The 19,383-nt window shown below is 38.2% G+C and overlaps 1 protein-coding gene across 1 annotated transcript in view; it reads left to right on the top strand.

Moving 5' to 3' along the window:
- The window catches only part of ADAMTS9 (ADAM metallopeptidase with thrombospondin type 1 motif 9), a 163,401-nt gene extending 149,208 nt beyond the window's left edge, over nucleotides 1-14,193 (top strand). The window contains exons 33-40 of the mRNA XM_070934351.1: nucleotides 2,638-2,770; nucleotides 4,237-4,331; nucleotides 5,127-5,221; nucleotides 5,320-5,453; nucleotides 7,183-7,274; nucleotides 9,635-9,739; nucleotides 11,611-11,705; nucleotides 14,141-14,193. Coding sequence (XP_070790452.1) covers nucleotides 2,638-2,770; nucleotides 4,237-4,331; nucleotides 5,127-5,221; nucleotides 5,320-5,453; nucleotides 7,183-7,274; nucleotides 9,635-9,739; nucleotides 11,611-11,700 — 744 coding nt within the window. The 3' untranslated portion in view covers nucleotides 11,701-11,705; nucleotides 14,141-14,193. The remainder of the gene's footprint in view (nucleotides 1-2,637; nucleotides 2,771-4,236; nucleotides 4,332-5,126; nucleotides 5,222-5,319; nucleotides 5,454-7,182; nucleotides 7,275-9,634; nucleotides 9,740-11,610; nucleotides 11,706-14,140) is intronic.
- The last annotated feature ends 5,190 nt before the right edge of the window (nucleotides 14,194-19,383 follow it).

Genomic DNA, 19,383 nt, shown 5'->3' with positions numbered 1-19,383 from the left:
CATGCAGATCACATTGCATCAGTCCAACTGGAAGATGAACAAAGCATGAATGGCCATGAACATAGCCTCTCCAGGCAAGAAGGACCACAAGTTGTGCACTAAAAGGATTTGCACAAAAACCTTCACAGCCACGGCTGCCACCTTCCCAGTCGAGAGCTGCAAGTCCAAGAGGACCTGCAAATTGTGTACCAACTCTAACCAGAGTCAAAGATGGAAACCTCTCCAGATTCCGGGGGCCCTAAAACCTACAACCATTTGGTCTTGCTAGGAGTAAGACAAAACCTGATCTTTCCCATCCAGCCTCCACATACCAAAAAAGAACCTTGATAGCAACCCAGGGTACAAATGTACAACTGAGCACCATCAGTATTAGATTAGATTAACAGAGTTGGAGTTATGTATAATCAAGTATTATAAATTTATACTAATTATGCTACTGGTTTCATGCAGAGTTGCTACTGAGTTGTACATTCAACATGCTAAAGAGAACACTTATTAAATACAAATGGATTAATTTTATTTAATGAATTTTAGTTCCCGTTTTGGTCCCGCTCACCTTATTTTCATGGCCCCATTTATGTTTTGGAAAATGGCCTGTGCCAAATACACCTTTTCACCCTTCAAAGGTTGATTTGATTCTCCCTACCTACAATGAATGGCCAGAACTTACAGTTTTTATGACTATAAAAGGGATATCTAAATAATTATATCTCAGCTGACATAAATGTTAGTGGCTTAGAGAAGTGCGCATTTGGTTCATGGCAAAATAAAATAAAAATAAAATAAATAAAACAAAAAACAAAACAAAATAAAATAAAATAAAATGATCAGCCAACCAGTTAACATGAATAGAAAGTAGCGACAAAGGATAGAAAATTTGTTCAAGATTTAGTTCTGGCTTCAAAGAGAATTCATTTTTCCTTACCTAGGTTATCTTCTCACTGCCAATCATTGTTTTTCTCATGCATAAGGAAAAGCAATACGAACTCTAGGCGGTTGAGTAAATGAAGAAAGAAAGCTAGGCAGGCCAACACTAAATAAGTAAGTGTTGACCGAAGCATGCTCAAACCAAGGTGGTCAGATTGTGTGGTCCTGTGTTGCTAGGAGATATGGAATTTTGCTACTGAAAAACCCAAATTCCATTTACAAGGTCACATACAGATCTTTCTTTCCTTTTAACACCATTCCTACACAACTGAAAAGTCTGGCATTTGTTTGGAGTTCAGAAGGCTCTCCTCTTGCTGTGACCAATTGTTTGTATTGCTTGGATACAGAAATAAAATCCAATCCATTTGAACTTTTGAAAAGAGCCTTTCTGATAGCTCTTCAAGCAACCTTCATATTTGTTAGATGTATTTTCACTTGGCTTCCTACATTTTACGGTACAAAGCTTGTGGCTGTAGATCTTTGCTAAAAGAGAAATTAGTCCTTCATAGTAAACAACTGGAATAGTCAGTTATGGTGAAGTGTTTCTTATGTTTCTTTTCAATAGTTATTACTCCCCTAGTTAGAGAAGTGTGGTTTAGAGCAAGGGAGTGCCATTAGAGAAAACTCAGCAAATTCATATATATATTTTTTCTATTTTTGAGGCTGGAAACACAAAAGCTGCAATGTAAATCTTAAAGTGGCTTAGCATGGTTTTTAAAACACTAACATTTTGTCTCCAGAATACCTTGGAAAGAGAAGAAAATATTCTATTCTTGCCATGTGCAGTCCCGCCCATTTTGCATCTTTGTCCCACCCCAATGTTGGGACCCATGTATCCCTTCCACAATTATATATATAATCCTCTGCCCACCCAAAGGTAACTTAGATGTGCTCTCAAAACCTTCTAAATGTGCTCTTAAATTAGGGACAATGTAGTTTCTAATTTGTGCTACAAATGGGAAGTATTACCTTTTATCTCCGCTTAACTTGTTTACTCAGGAACTGTATATGTATCCATCTGCATTTGTTTGTTGTTCTGAAAATAATTTCTCTAAATAACTGCAAACAGCTAGTGCAGTCTGTAATTTATCCTGCAGTTTATCCTGCTACTTCTCCTTAATTGTTCCATCTTTGATCTGCACCTTACCAAAGAGTTTTATTGCAGAAAGATCAATGATATTTTGAACAATTAATTGGTTTTCCTTCAGCATGTCCTTTTTTCAGCTGGTATATTACTATATCCGGTCATAAATAGCTGTGATAATATGCCTGCCAGCAAGAAAATCTGTGTATGTGTGCTCAGAGAGAGAGAGTTAGTTAGATGGCAAATTGCTGTTTATAGCACTGGTTAAAAACTGCATACTGTGTGAAAAAGTTTCCTCCCCTGTTTCTTCTACTTTTAAAAATTGTTCTGCTATTTAAGCCTCCGTAGGCTTGTAGTTCTCACTGTGCAAAGTTCCTAATATCTTTGTTTTTAAAGAGCATCTTAATTTTCACACAGTTGTACTAAATATGCAGCAAAGCATTTTGTAGAGTTCAGAAGAGCCAAGAGGATAAAGATGCACAAACATTTCCTTTTTGTATTCAGTCTTTTAATTAAGCTTTGGTTTTATTAGCCAGTTAAGTTTTTGTTCTTTCTTGCTCCCTTTAACTCACTAGAAAGTTATAGGTAATAGGAAAGGTTCTGAATTTGGTTTCCTTCCTTTTCAGTGTTCAGTGACTTGTGGAATTGGGGTGATGCATCGGTCAGTTCAGTGCCTCACAAACAATGACCAAGCAAGTACCTTGTGCCTTGATGATTTAAAACCTGAGGAAAGAAGGCCATGCCACAACATCCATAATTGTAAGAGTCTTTGGAAATGAGTTTTAGTTTTCCTTTTAATCCTGTGCTAGCATTAGTACAGATCTAGTTCCACATATTTTTATATCATATCCCACCCTTTTTTCACTCAAATTAAACTAAGCATTGCTGACTGAGGATTCTGGGAGTTGAAGTCCATGCCACTCCTTGGAATGGAAAGTTGCCATTCCTTTAGAGCAGTAATGGCTAATTGCGTGCTGGGGGGAGGGGAGAAAAGTACTTCCCACTGGAAGTTGGCAAATGGACCATTTCTGCTCTCTGGAAGGCCTGTTGGGAGGGGGGAGGCAATTTTTGCCCTTCCCAACCTCCTGGAAAGGCTCTAGAGCCTGGGGAGAGAGAAAAATGGGCCTTTCCTACCACCACCACCGAGGCCCTCCAGAGGCAGGAAACAGCCTGTTTCCCTACTTCTGGTGGGCCACGCGCCGGAGCTGAGGTCGCGTGCTCACCGATATGGATACACGTGCCATAGGTTCATCATCACGGCTTTAGAGGGATTTAAAAAAAAAAAAAAAAAACACAGCTCCCTTTCACATTCACACAATTTTTCTTAAGAATTTGAGAACTCTGGTTTGAAGAACCCTCAAGTGATCTGAAGCTTTGGCATTACTTCAGCAGTGTGTTGTAAAAATGCTCTGCAGCACTTTCTAAGCCAGGAAGGCAACAACAGAAATAGCAGAGAATGTTATGGTGCTTGATTTCCTCACAATGCATGGGGCTCAGTGCTTGAGAGACCATCATATGTGCAGTCTCCAATGCACAACGAAGGAAAGGGAGAGTGGAATGAATGTAAGGCACAAATAAAATTTCCTAGCACCTAGATACTGGGGGTGGGAGATCTTCCACTGCAACAAAAATGGCATTTTGTTAAAGAAAAAAAAACCTGTTTTCTTCCAACAAACGAACTGCAGCAATCATCTTCAAGTATAATAGTCTAAGAAAACTTTAACGTTTTCTATGCCTAACTATATCTGATTTCTTTTCATACACTTTATAAGATGATAGACCAGGCCTGGTATCACTTTAAATGAAGAATAACCAGTGCTAACATATCCCTTAGATCAGGGGTCCCCAAAATTGGCAGCTTTAAGATTTGTGGACTTCAACTTGAAGCTGCCAAGTTTGAAGACCACATAGATGGCTATGTGAGCAAAATGCCATAGGTTGCACTGACATTGGAAGTCTGTGCTGAGTCATGCCCACCCACCCCCCCAAAAAAATCTTATCTTACAAATTTTATAACATCACTGCAGGTGGGGTGGGGGAGGAGTTTCCCTGCTTCATACACTTCCAAGGTCTTTCTCTTTAATTAAATAACTAAAGGCATCTCACCCTATCTAGAAATATTCACAGTAATAATCTGCCGATCAGCTGTTAGAAATCCACACTGTGTTATTTGGACTGTTTAGTTTTTGCTGATTAGAGCCTCATCTTTCTTTTCCTTATTTTAGGTGAGCTACCAACAAGCTGCAAAGAGGCAAAAAGACTCAAAGTCATTATTGAGGATGGTGAATATTTTCTAAAAGTTAAAGGAAGACTTTTAAAGGTATGAATCAAACATGTCCTCTGTTTTTTTTTTGTTTGTTTGTTTGTTTGTTTTGAGGGGGAATACTGTTTATATGACGGGGGGGGGGGAACCTTAGGTTAAAATTTCTGTTTTCTTGCTGGGAGTACAGGCATTTGCTTTTCAGTGAATTAGAAGCAAGGCATTCCACAATAAGTATCATTACGAACAGTGGTGGGTTTCAGAAATGCTTACCATCGATTTGCCTGCACGCATACTTTCCACGCATGCGCTTTGCAAGTGTTCCTTCCGCACATGCACTTTGCGCGCACGCCTTCCACGCATGCGCCTGGCCCAGAGGTGGATTCTACTTACCTTTACTACCGGTTTGCAATGGGATCGCGCATGCACATGCGCAGATTGCTGATGACGACATCCGGAGCGGTGGGTGGAGCTTCCCGCAGTCTTTACTACCGGTTCTTGCAAACAGGGAACAACCTACCACTGGCCCGGCCTCGAAAATGTGGCTAAATAGGACAGCATTACACCGGGGCAGACGCAGTCGCCTCTAATGGTTCACCCGAACTGGTACGAACTGGCAGAATGCCACTTCTGATTACGAAGAAAACTTTCTGTTTCAGCTCTCATTTCGAGAGGGAAAAGATTGTTAGAACAATGTGAAAAGAAAATGAGCAACCAGCACTTTGAGATTCAATTACATTTACATTGTGCAATTTTTTCAGAAAATCATAATTCTATACCCTCTTCTTATTTCTGCCCTTTGCGCTCATCATCAGTTTTAATCATTTCGTAAAATTATGGCTCCTTTCCCCCCAGATATATTGTGCTGGCATGGATTCTGATAGCCCTAAAGAATACATCACTTTGGTAAATGGTGATGCGGAGAATTTCTCAGAAGTCTACAGCTACAGGTAAGGGCAGGCAGCCATTCTGTATTTTTTTATTATGTCTCGCTACCTTGTATAATTTTTCTTGCAGTAAGTAAAAAAGGGGCTTTCTTTTGATCCAGGTTGCATAACCCAACTGAATGTCCATATAATGGAAGCCGAAGAGAGAATTGTCAGTGTAGGAAAGATTACACAGCAGCTGGGTTTTCTGCCTTCAGCAAAGTAAGGCTGGACCTGAATGCTATGCAGATAATAAGTGAGTAACACTAATATTTTGTTTCTCAACTTGTTTTTCTTATTGTTGAAATTGCTATTCTAAAAGAGACCAGCTTACATTTCCCGAGTTTAACTTTTATATTATCATATCTTCTTTTACAGTGCTTAAAAACGAAATATTTTACCTTGCTGCACATTAAACTTAGTTTTCTGTGAATGTTCTTTTCCCTATCTTGCCTCAGCTAAACTCAAATGTAACATCATAATCTTAAGCATTGTCATGAAAATTCTATTTTATGTAATCCCATTTCTCATTGGGGAATTAGAATAGAATAGAATAGAATAGAATAGAATAGAATAGAATAGAATAGAATAGAATAGAATAGAATAGAATAGAATAGAATAGAATAGAATAGAATAGAATAGAATAGAACAGAATAGAATAGATTTTTTTTATTGGCCAAGTGTGATTGGACACCCAAAGAATTTGTCTTGATGCATATGCTCTCAGTGTACATAAAAGAAAAGATACGTTCATCAAAAATCATATGGTACAACACTTAATGATAGTCATAGGGTACAAATAAGCAATCAAATCATAGTGTAGGAGGTGACCAGATTGAGCCTAAGGGAGGGGACAGACATGTCATCAGTCATGTTCCTTCTCGCCCACATGAGATCTAGGTCCAGCCCACCTTGAATTCCTTATCTACCACCAAATTGCTTTGAATGTTAGTGGTTCAGATTCTTGTAGAGAGTTTAAGTTTGCAATAAATCCATTTGAACTGCCTGGATCTCCTGATTTCCCTGGAGCTTGACATCTCACAGTATTGGGACGGTAGTTCTCACCAGAATTCCCTTTTGACTGAAGTCCCATCAGAAAGCAGAAAGGATACACAAGAGCAATCAGATTGCACAATTTAGCAACAATATTGGAGCTGGTTTTTGTATTCTAGCTGGACAGAGGTGGGTTTCAGCAGGTTCTGACCAGTTCTGGAGAACTGGTAGCAGAAATTTTGAGTAGTTCAGAGAACCGGTAGTAAAAATTCTGACTGGCCCCATCCCCATCTATTCTCTGCCTCCCAAATCTCAACTGATTGGGAGGAAATGGGGATTTTGCAGTAACCTTCCCCTGGATTGGGGTGGAAATGGAGATTTTACAGTATCCTTCCCCTTCCACACCCACCAAGCCACACCCACAGAACCATTAGTAAAAAAATTTGAACCCACCACTGAGCTGGACGTTGTCTCAAGCTAGAGGCAGTTCCTAGTGATAGCTCCTAAAGAGGCATATGAAATAGACCAAATAAATTGCAGTTCTTTTATGGTCTATAAGACTACATCCACACTTTATGCCTATGGTTAAAACAAATGGCAGGGGAAACTTGCTGCTATACAGCCATCCTAAAATTTTAGACATACTAAAAAATACAAACAAACAAAGAGAAAAGAGGCAAACCCGTAGTGCATTATTAAAAGATTGGCACCCCTGCATATTTACAATGCTTGTAATGGTGAATGGTTTTCACAGAATTATTCCTCATTTTCAGTGTCTCTCTACACAAGTTTAAACGTTGTGCCAAGTTTCTCATTTAATTATCTATGTGAAAAATCAGGGAGGATTGCTGATTAGTCAGAAAAATAAATGTATAAAGTTAAGTGTTTTATTTTCTGTAAGAGCCAGATTAAACATTTGCATTTTTTTTTTCTTTTCCAACCATTCCATTTCCCCTTTGTCTCTGTGGTTCTTGCCAAATATTTCTTCACAGCTACCGACTTACAGTTTGCACAGACACTTGATGGGAGACCTGTTCCTTTTGCCACTGCTGGGGATTGCTACAGTGCAGCCAAATGCCCACAGGTATCCCTTGATCCCTAGTTACCTTCCAGCATTTTGTCATTTATTCCCAATCAAATCAATCATGCACCAACCATTGCCTTATTCTGTCACTCCTTGTCTAACATCTCCTTTCTTAAATATTGTACATTCTGTTTGGGTTTTTTTTTTTAATTGTACTGATAAAAGAGTTAGTACCTCTGAATTGAGGATTTATTGTGGTGATCCAAATATTGTGGCGATCAAATGTTCTTTAATTTTTTTATCTTATATTTAATATATTATTGCATTTAAGCCAGTTTTCTTTGCAAGTAGCCCACTGTTTAATCCAAAAGAATTCTTAAAGAGACTCATAAAATAAATGGGAACTAATTATTAAAACTGCATAAATCATCAGATTAAAATGCATTACAATAACTAATTTGAGCTAAGGAAACAAAATAATATTTGCTTGTTTTTGAAAACAATGTATAATTGGAGCAACAAGTTTTTGTGTAACTGAAGAATCTCAAACATGGCAGGGGGGGCAGCAGATTAAGAGAAATCTCTGCTTCCCATCATGAATGGGGACTAAAGACTAGGCCCTGTTGAATATATGAGAAATGAATGGTTTCACATGAGAGCCAGTTATCCTTGAGATGTAACAAGCTAGGTTTGTGTCATCAAGGTGATATATAAAGTTTAAGTGGTGAACTCCTGTTACTTGCCCCAGCTCCTGCCAACCTAGCAGTTCAAAAGCATGCAAATGCAAGTAGATAAATAGGTACCACTTCGGTGGGAAGGTAACAACGTTCCGTGCGCCTTAGCATTGTCATACCAGCTCCATGACCACGGAAATGTCTTCAGGTAATGCTGGTTCCCTTAGCTAAGAAACAGAGATGAGCACTGCCCCCTAGACTCAGCCTTGACTGAGAGGGGAAACCTTTACTTTTACCTTTAAGAGCATTGCATAAAATGACAGTATAAATAAAATACACAGAGTCCTGTTTTAGCCAATATAAACACCAGTGCTTCATGCAGCAAAATGAATATTTGCTCCATGGAGATTAAAAGGGGGGGAGAGGGAGGAAGAGACGCTTCTTCAACTTATAATTGATCAGGAAGGAAAGTGTTATGATACGTATTTTAAATTACAAAACTAAAACTCAGAACATGTTCTGAGACAGGATGTTTGCCTGGTTGAACTTGTCAGGATTTTCTGTAGCCAAAACTAAGGCTCCTTTAGCATTCGCATGTTCAATATGTTCAGACGTACAAATGCTAAAGGAGCCTTAGTTTTGGCCACAGAAAATCCTGACAAGTCAACCAGGCAAATGTCCTATCTAGATAAAAGAGCAAGAAAATATAGCTGTCCAAATGTAGGAAAATGCTATTCTCTCTCCCTCTCTCTCTCTCTCTCTCCCTCCCTCCCTCCCTCCCCTCTCTCTCTCTCTCCCTCTCTTTGTCTCTCTCTCTCTCTTCTCCTCTCTTTCACTCTCTCTCCCTCTCTTTCTCTCTCTCTCCCTCCCTCTCCTCTCTCTTTCTCCCTCTTTCTCCCTCTCCCTCTTTCTCTCTCTCTTCCCCCTCTTTCTCTCTCTCTCCCTCCCTCTCCCTCTCTCTCTTTCTCTCTCTCCCACTTTCTCTCTCTCTCTTTCTTTCTCTCCCTCTCCCTCTTTCTCCCTCTCTTTCTCTCTCTCTTTCTCCCTTTCTTTCTCTCCCTGTCTCTCTACCCCTCCCTCTCCCTTTTTCTCCCTCTCCCGCTGCCTTTCTCTTTCTTTCTCTCTTTCTCCCTCTCTCTCTTTCTCCCTCTTTCTTCCTCTCTCTCTCTTTCTTTCTCTCCCTCTCTCTCTCTTTCTTTCTCTCCCTCTCTCTCTCTCTTTCTCCGTCTCTCCCTCTCCCCCTCTCTCTCTTTCTCTCCCTCTCTCTCTCTTTCTCTCTCCCTCTCTTTCTTTCTTTCTTTCTCTTTCTCTCTCTCTTTCACTCTCTCCTCCCTCTCTCAGAAGAGTTAAAAAGCGACAAAGAACACTGGAAGGACAAGAATGCCCTCAACTGGCAGGCCGCAGCAAGGCAGCCTTGTTCTCGAACTGCTGCAAATGAGAATAAATGCTTAATCTCAGTCCTGCTGTGATTTGTACAGTATGTGCTAATCGCTGTGAGGGCTTGGAACAATTGAAAACAGTGCCAGGGAGATCTTGTTAGAATAATGACTCTGTGGTCTGTTGTTACACAGGGGACCCAAAGCACTAGAAAACGACATTGTTCACAAATAGACTTTCTTTCTTTCTTTCTTTCTCTTTCCTTTGTCTTTGCTTTTAAAAGAGCGTGCATTTCGGGTATTTAGTAATCGTTTCAGAAAGCCAGTACAATCTCATATACGTCTTTTGTTGTTGTTGTTGTTTTGAAAGGGTCGCTTTAGCATCAACCTCTCTGGAACCGGCCTGTCAGTAACGCAGACCTCAAAGTGGCTTTCACAAGGAAATTACGCTGTTTCTGAAATCACAAGATCTCCTGTAAGCGAAACTTACTTTGAATTAAAGTGTTGTGTATGCTAACTTGCCGCTCCTTCTTGTAAATAGCAAAAAGTATGTGTGTGTATATGAAAGGGTAGTCAAAACTAAAGCCCAAGAATTGCAAAGCATGGTATGTAATTGGTGGGTTTAAAACCATAGATTGGAGTAAATTCAACTTGATCTGTATTATTGCAATTAATTAGTGGATCTGCTTAACTGTGAAAGTAAAAAGACTGAGCTTCGTGATTGCACACACTTCTTTAATTAATTGTCTGAGTCCTCCACAGTAGGCAGTTCAGTGCTTGTTCTAACAATGCTATTAAACTCAAGGAAAGAAAGGCAAATTCTTTCCCAGGGTCTGTAGTGCCTAAGTACCCTCATCCTCCATGAATCCAGAGATATTAATGCGCTAGGCTGCTCCATTTATTATGGCTTATTTATACTATACTACCATAATAATTGTATAATAATAGGCATATTTCCTGAATATGCCTGAATATAACATACAATTAGAATAAATAAGCATAAATTAGTCAAGACAGCTAATACACCTTCTTCTTCCTATTTTCCTCAAAATGGGTTGGGCTAAGTGAGAGAGACTGGCCCAAAGTCACCCAGCTGACTTTCATGCCTAAAGAGGGACTAGAACTCACACTCTACTGATTTCTAGCCTGGTGCCTTCACCACTAGACCGAATAGTCTATGTTCTGCACATATCCCAGTCCAGCAAGTCAACAAACGCATTCAGGCAGAACAGGAACAAGTCCAATCCCTTTCAGGTTTCCCCATTACGGTCCCTGCTCCTTCCCCAGAGCTGCAAACCCGCAGTTTGAGAATCTACACAAATGTCAATCTTGCCGTGATCAACAATTTGCTGCAGTAAGCAGGACAATTCCAGCGGAAAAACGGTTGGCATACTTGGGCCACTTGCACATAAAGGGATCCAAGACCTGTGGAAAATAAAAGGCATCATGTTTGTCTCAAAAGGGACAGTGCAAAGGAGAATTTTCACTTTGTTACTCTGAAGCAGCTGGGGGAAAAAAATCAATGTTCAGCAGGAACTCCTAGAGGGAGTCCCAAATGACCAACTGAAAGCAGAGATTCAAGACAATCAATATTGGCTACTTTCCCTGTTTCGGCTGTCAGACGCAGCTCTTGAAGTTTCAGTATCAGGAGAAACAAGTGAACAAGAAAGTGGGATCGGTGTCAGAGATCAAGAGTAGCAAACACAGAAGTTTTAACAACATGTAGGACTGGAAAGTCTCTTGTGTTGTTCGTTTTGCCCTTTATATATATTTTTTTCTGTCTTTCTGAGGCAAATTCTGTTGTTGTTGTTTTAAAATCAAAAGGCGTTTGAAGCAGAAATAGACTTAGACTTAGAATACACTTTATTGTCACTTTGAATGTACGCTAATCGGCATACATTAAAATGAAATTTTGTTGCATACAACCCTCAAAGGGTCACCACCTCCAATATACACTACATAATCATGACAGAATAAATAAATAAGTACAAAATTATGCATATTAAAGAAAACAGAACAAATACTGAATGTTATATGTGTATAATTTCATTTTAAAATCATAAGGTTTTACAGAGCTGGGGTGGCGACCTCTTTGTTTTATACGTTTTTATTTTATTATCAGTTCCTTCATTTCCTTCTATGTTCCTTTAACCTAAATATATTTTCTTTTTCTAACCCTCTGCATTTTCATTCAGAAATATGTTCCCTTTAACTAATGTAATTGGGGTTAGGGTTGTTAATACATTTTCCTTCTATAAATTGCTCAAATAGTTTTGGGATATAAAGAATTGCATTTATTCCTCTCTGGTGTATTTCCCCCCCCCCCCCCTCGTTTTATCTATATAGGATGGTACCAAAGTAATAGGAAAATGTGGTGGTTACTGTGGAAAATGTACTCCATCGTCTGGAACTGGCCTCGATGTTCAAGTGTTATAGCAATGGTAAGTTGTAATTTCTGCATATTTTGGTGTTATATTTACACATATTTAAATGTTTATGGGCTTAATTGTGCATCTGGTCAGTGATATTTATTTAATCAACTAGGTCTGTATTTATTTGCAGTGAAGTTCATTTGGCTGAATTGTAATTCCACCAGGCCAGCTTTCCTTTACAATCTCTTAGCCTCAGAATTGGTACATGGAGTCACTGAACACTGATGCATTTGAGTATAATGACATCACTTCTGGCACAAAACCATATTTGGATTTAGCTCTAAAATTGTCACTTCCACCTTTTTCCTAAGTTTTCCACCCACACCTAAGTGTGATTTGTTCAGAAGAAGAGGGTACAGGTAGACTTTGTTTACTGACTACTTCATATCACAATTGGTTTAAGGATGTGCAGAAAGGAGCATTGTGCCCTCATATACTCCAAAGCCCCTTTATGGACTCATCTGGGAAATATTTCACAGGCTTGCTGATGATGACAAGCCATCTGGACTTTGATTAAGATGTTCAGAAGAGGCCCCTGTTTCACTCACATTTTGTAAAAACTTTTTTCCGGGACTATATCCATAGCTCCTTGCATCAAAATGACAAAAGCCATATTGTGAGACAAACTCTACTCCTTCATTTAATAAAAGCAGTAAGGTTTGCTTTGTGATAGTACAATACTTCTACCATCAGATGTTCAGGTTCATGCTGGCTGTCTTCAGTATTTGGAACTCCATCAAACAGTGTAAGGAACAGCAACGTCGGAGACATTCAATTGTCAATTGAATGACAACTCAGGGGTTTTTTTTTGTATATTTATACAAAGTCAGCTTATTGCCCCCACAACTGGATCCTCAATTTACCTACCTTAGAAAGGATGGAAGGCTGAGTCAACCTTGAGCCTGGCGAGATTCGAACCTGCAGTAATTGCAGGCAGCTGGTCTTAATAACAGGGTGCTTTAGACCACTGTACTACCAAGGCTCTTGGTTGATTAAGTTTTAACTTTTATTTTTTTGTTTTTCTTGAATATTCAGATGTCATCACAACAATATTGCTTACTACTCTAACTGCAATGGTGAGCCTATGGCACGCGTGCCAGAGGTGGCACAAGGGTCCTCTCTGTGGGCACGCGTGCCATCGCCAGCTGCTCTTCTGGTTTCCAGCACGCACATGTGCACCGGCAAGTTGATCTTCACTCGTGCCAGAGCCCCGGAAACCTGAAGACCGGGTTGCCAGCGCGTGCATGCACACTGGCCAACTAGTCTTTGAGCTTCTTGGGCTCTGACGCATGCGTGCGTGTATGCACACACACATGTTCCAGTTTGGGCACTCAGTGCCAAAAAGGTTTGCCATCACTGTACTATAACATTTGATTAAAAAAAAAACAATTTCTGAGTAATCACATCCACTTAAACCTATCCCTGGCTGGTATTTCTGAATTGCCATTCCTTCATTCATTCCTTTTCTTTTAAGATGAGCACTCAAGGCTCCATATGAAAATAGTGGTTTGTGTTGAGGAATTCACAGAGCAACCCTAGAGTAGCAAGGGTGTGCACATGAAAGCGACTGAGAGCAGTTGCAAATAATCACAGTCAACACACAGATACACTGAGTTGTGTTTACTTGTAGGAAAATAATAATAAGCACAGTCCAATAAACAGTCCAGGTCATACACAGATAAAGTAGTAGAGAGTAAAATAGGGGATATTCCAATAACAAAGTCTTCTTACCAGTCGTTGTAGTCATACACAATAAACAGTTGCAAACAGTAGCAAACACAGCAAATAGCAGTAACGATCAGTAACGTTCAGCAAAGAGTAGCAGAGAGCAGTAAAGAGACACTAACCATGTTTCAAGCTCCCTCTTAAGGACATTGGCTACAGAGCTAACCAATCAGGAAACAGTATGATGCAATACAGCAATACAGCCTTAAAGCTATATTGAGGTTTTATATATTGCCAACCCAACAAGTTAGGTAACTATCATTTCCTAACAGTTTGTTTGATTCTTTGTTTGCTTTAAGGAAAGTCTACCAGTTTTCTTTTCAAGCTGACCTTTTGGATGTCATCCATGGCTAGGACACTTGACCCTTTGGGAAATGATTCTCACAAACGTGATGGTTCCAAAAACATTGAGGAGTTGCTGAGTCTGCAAGGGTTGAATCTATGTATAATTCAATTATCTGCATATAAAGCCTAAGTCGAATGACATAAAGATAATTTAGTGATATAAGGACCTCGTGCTGGAAGCTGTTGCACTAATGTAAAAAAAAAAAAGGTTGTTAAACTGTACAGAGTAGAATTATGATGCTTCTGTGCATATCAGACTGCCTCCATAAAAGATCATACACACACACACACACACACACACACACACACACACACACCCCTCTGTTGTCTAGAAAGTAGAAATGAGATCTCTTTATCTTGTTTTTAATTTCCAGGATTTCTTAATGCCGGGAGCTTAAGCAAGATGGATGAAGGACAATTAAGCAATACCTCTGCCTTCCTTTTTTTTTTTTTATTTCTATGTTTGTGTGTGTATGTGTATGTGCGTGTATATGTGTATGTGTGAGAGAGAGAAATGTACGTAATGTGCCTTTTTAAAAAAAAGTATGATTGTATCTGTGTATGTATGCATACGTGTATGTGTGTACAGTATATTCTTGAAGTTCTAATGTATTATATTTATGTCTGGAATTATTTATTTTGATTTAATATTTTTGTATGTAAAATTTTATATTAAAGCTGCTTATCCTCTGTTCTTTTTTTAAAAAAAAAAATTAAACCTTGCAGTCACACCACTGCATTTTTACATATTCTACATCATATGTAGCATTTTGACAAAAGTGATATGTTTATTGTCACTGTATTCAGTTGTTTACCTTCATTCAGTAATTTCTCTTCTTGTTACAGGCTGCACTGATATTTGTAAGGTGCTAACTGGTTTTCATTAAGGTATTTCTGGCATTTTAAAACCAATTCTCCCTTATGAGGAATATAATTATTGTTATTAAATTTATATAGCAATCAGTACTTTGCAGAGATTTGGTGAACACGCATGGTAGTATTTATGCTTTATCAATAACTATATCTTACATATTTGTAATGGCATATAATTTCCATTGACTAATCCTATAAAAGTCACTGGTTTGGTGCTAATATGATAATATTTATTAATAACCTGTAGGCTTTAAAAGCTAATTCTTTGCCTTGTCTTGTGGCAATGGAGAATGAGTAATTAAATTTGTGTAAAATGAGAATTGGTTCAAATATTAGTTTAAGACAGACAAAGCTTTTACCTACATTGGATGAAGGCCTAATATTATTCAGAAATTTATGAGCGGTTCCTTCTTCAGAGAAATTATTTTCAGTGATAGGATTTGTGTGTGCTATCATACTGGCAACATATAGCCACAAGGAACAGTTACTATCAGTCTGGATCAGTGGTCTTCAAAATTGGAAGTTAAAATATGGAAAGTAAACGAATACTGAAGAAAAAATTCTCTAAAAATTAGACATTTGAATTTTTTGCCTAAAATTTCATATTAGCAGGAACCATCTTTTTAAACATGGTTTTAAAGAGAAGTTTCAATATATGGGATCTGGATCTGACCCAAGCTCCAAGAATTGAGTTTCTGCTGAGGAAGAATATACTTGCTTTTCAAGCAAACATAATGGAACACAAAAATATTTTGCCTTAATTAGAGCTATACAATTAGTCCTATACAATCCTTCTGCTATTAAAAATCGATTGTTCAAACAAATTACAGAATCATTACTAACAAGGAAAAAATAATGTACACTAATCCATATACATATTGATGAAATTCTGGAATTGCTATATATGCTATATCACAGCATATATTCCTTTCAGGAATTAGGTGAATCTGCAATACATACTGCACTATTTTTCAAAAAAAAACCAAGTACATATGGATCAGATCACAACTGCTATATTTAAAACATTTCTACTCTAGAGCAATGCAGAGCAGAATCATTTTTGTGTGTTTACATTTGCTCCAAAAATAATTCGCAAAAATCAGAATATTTAATTTCTGTTATTGAGAAGTCAGTAATACCAGAAGGTTGTTTTTTCTGCCAAATATACCACATGAAGAAGAGATGTTATGTCTAATTTCCCTATTTGTTTTTTTCAAACTAACTTTTTATCTGCAAGATTGATAAGCACACATACCTTATTTTATTAATTTTAGCTGAGTTTTAATTATTGCATGGTAAGATTTCAGAACTTAATAGTCATCTAGTACTGGAGCAAAGCCATTTCTCTTGTGGCAAACTTGATATCCCTAATAACAGTTATACCTTAAAATCAGTAAGTTATAGACTTAATAAAGGTGGTTACATTTTCCAATATAAACAGCTTCAAAAAAAAAATATTACACCACCATGTTCGTTATGCATTTGCAAGTCGCCCCATGAGTTATTGTTTTATTTTTTTAAAAAAAAAATATCTAAGCCATTTGCTTATCAACTACTGGGCAGATTTAGAAAAATTAAATGATTCTACTGTAAACCTCCCTGAAATATCTGTCCCTTTACAATAATTTATGTTGAACTCCTTCTCTGACGTAAAAAGGGTTGTCAGCGAAATCTGATTCAAAATAAACACATTGTATTAATATCAAAAGAATTGATTAATATAGCATTGCATATTCAAATATCAAATGCATTTTTGCTCTCACTAGTTTGTCAGGTCAAATAGCTTGTGACCAGTCTGAGAAGACAAAGTACAAACAAGGTTCTCCACAAAGAGTTCCATATCTCCAGGTACTTAGGTCTTCCAAGCTCATTTACCTAACTGCTAGATCAAAATTATTATTTTGACTGAACAGATAACATAATCTTCTTTACAAATATGCCCAAATGTTAAGAAACTCCCAGCCAGGCAGGGAGGAGGGGTCAAGCTTAGAACTAGCCTTGAGTCCTTGCTCAGCTACAAAAGGCATAAGCCAAAGACCTCTTCCAAGTTCCATGGAACCTCATCTGTTGGTTCCCAAGAGAAGGCAAACAGTCTGGGGAGATTCTTGTATTATAGGTAGAACGCAACAAAGTAGATGAACTTTTCATGAATGGATCTGGTTGCTTCCAGCTGGCACCAGACCACAAACTACCCATCTTTTATACATTTATTCTTGCTGTGGATCAGTAAGATAATGGCCATCAATATGATTTCTCCTGAATGTTCTCACTTTCACTGTGGAGCATAAGCTGTTCCTTGGTTCTATTGATAAATAGCAAAATACTGTTTTTTAATCCGCTTTACAGTTATTATAGGATGATTTCTGATGAGAAGCATATATGAATATCTTTAACAAATAATTAAAAAAAAACATGTTTCTTACAAGTATTCACAGCTGATAGATTTCAGAACTGAATAAATTCAGGCAGGTCAAAATGTTAAATATACATTATAGATTTAAATAAATATTAAAAGGTGTATTTTTTAAAAAGGAAAAATGCCAAAAATACCTTTTAGAGTACATTTTATGAAAATACTGTGTAGTATAAAGGAGTAGTGATTTTGTTACAATATCACTCATTTTTTAAAATGTTCTGTAGGGAAAAGGGAAACTTGCACTGTAAGCATTTAGACAGAAATATGGTGCTTAACTCCATCTGCTATTTTTCAGTAATGAGGTGACTGAGTATTTATACAAAAATATATTTTAAAAACCCTATACATTCCTTTATACTAAGTAGTATTATGATGATGTCTATCAATGGTGCAAAAAAAGGAAAGAAAATGAATGACATATAAGGAGGTTACGATAGTTACTAATTTTTAGGTGGATTACTTCTTTTTTTTTCCAACAAGAGGACCACCAAATGATTAAGCAGTTCTTGTAATATATACATATACTTTTGTAAGGATCCCATTAATCTTTATGAAATTCAATAATATTTGCAAGCACTTTTGTTATCTTGCTTTCTTATTTTTTAATTATTTTACTTTTCCTTTTGGGTCAGTAAAAGAAAGGGGTAAATAATGTTTCAGTGATTTTCTTTTATTGATCACATTGTGCTGCATTGGATAGGTGCTTTCCTATGGACAAAAACAAAATGTATACATAGGATGAATAAAATGAATTTTAAAAAAGTATACTGTTACAACCATATTTGTTCTTCTTGACAAAGAAAATAAAGGTTGACATTGCTAGGTTATACAATCAAAATTCTCAGGGATTCAGGGTCTGGATGTCTGCCAAGATACATATTCCAAAAAAAAGCACTAGGGAAGTCCGTGCAGCAGTGGTGGGTTTCAAATTTTTTTACTACCGGTTCTGTGGGTGTGGTATGGCTTGGTGGGCGTGGCAGGGGAAGGATACTGTAAAATCTCCATTCCCTCCCCAATCCAGGGGAAGGTTACTGCAAAATCCCCATTTCCTCCCGATCAGCTGGGACTCGGGAGGCAGAGAATAGATGGGGGCGGGGCCAGTCAAAGGTGGTATTTACCGGTTCTCCGAACTACTCAAAATTTCTGCTACCGGTTCTCCAGAACTGGTCAGAACCTGCTGAAACCCACCTCTACCTTGCAGTCAGGGTGACCATGTGGCTGAATATACGTAAATAAGTGACACTCGTACTGAAGTTTGTTTTCAAACATCTACATTCAATGTGGTCTATATATTCACAAAACATGGACAGACTCAACCATAGTTTCAACTGGTAAACTGAGCATCAAATCCAAAACGACTAGGGAATTCCTGGAAGCTTGGCATTCAGACATATCAGCCATCAATAGACATATAGAGGTGAAACACATTTACAGACCATTCAAAAGAGACCATAGAAAAGCTAAGAAGGAAACAAAAAGACCATGACACATCCTCTTTAGCAACCAACATCCAGATAAACTGGGATTAACCCCAAGGAAACAAACAAGCAAAAATATTACCCTAATCAAGTAATTTCTGAGGACCGCACAGTTCAAACTTGAGCTACAAATATTCTCTTCTATGGGAACTTTCAAAGAGAAAACCACTCCCTATCAACACTGGCAAAGCAAGCTACTGTATATAAAGAAGGAACACTGATGTTGGCTAATGAAATATCTGCAAGCAAACAATCAAGCTCAGAGAACATTAAGGTCTCCACAGTTCAGTCCAGTGCTACAGGTACTCTTTTATTGGTATCTACATTCAATGGGTAATAGTTGGAAAACAGTCCATCTTGAACTTGCACTGCCTAACGTTTAAGTGTTGTATGCATAGATCATATCCTGAATAGCACTATCCGTAGAGTCTAGTCCCTTTTGGCTTTAGAAGAAGGAAAAGCAATACAGATATAGGTTATAACACTACAAGCAAGTAATGAACTGGTCTGCACAGGAGGGGGAGGGGAAGAAATAGACACTATATGGGCAGCAGCAGTGGGTTTCACATGATGTTACTACTGGTTTGCCACGCGTACACACGCTTGCTTGGTGCGCACATGCGCTCAATTTGTGTGCGCACCTGCCTTCCGTGCATGCGCCAGGCCTCAAAAATGTGCCTAAATAGGATGGCATGGAGCCCAGATGGGCGGGATTTCCGCTACCGGTTCAGGTGAACCGGTCTGAACCAACTGAATACCACCTCTGATGGGCAGTCATGGAGGGATGAAGCAGCACCACTAAAAGCTCTAAAATAAGACTAAAACAGATGATATAGTTAATAATCTAGAG

The sequence above is a fragment of the Pituophis catenifer genome, unplaced genomic scaffold, assembly GCF_029215685.1.
Source record: "Pituophis catenifer annectens isolate HBS135680 unplaced genomic scaffold, rPitCat1.0.hap2 SCAF_2, whole genome shotgun sequence".
Classification (NCBI taxonomy): domain Eukaryota; kingdom Metazoa; phylum Chordata; class Lepidosauria; order Squamata; family Colubridae; genus Pituophis; species Pituophis catenifer.
The sequence above is the reverse complement of the archived record's forward strand: the minus strand, read 5'-3'. Positions and strand labels throughout refer to the sequence as shown.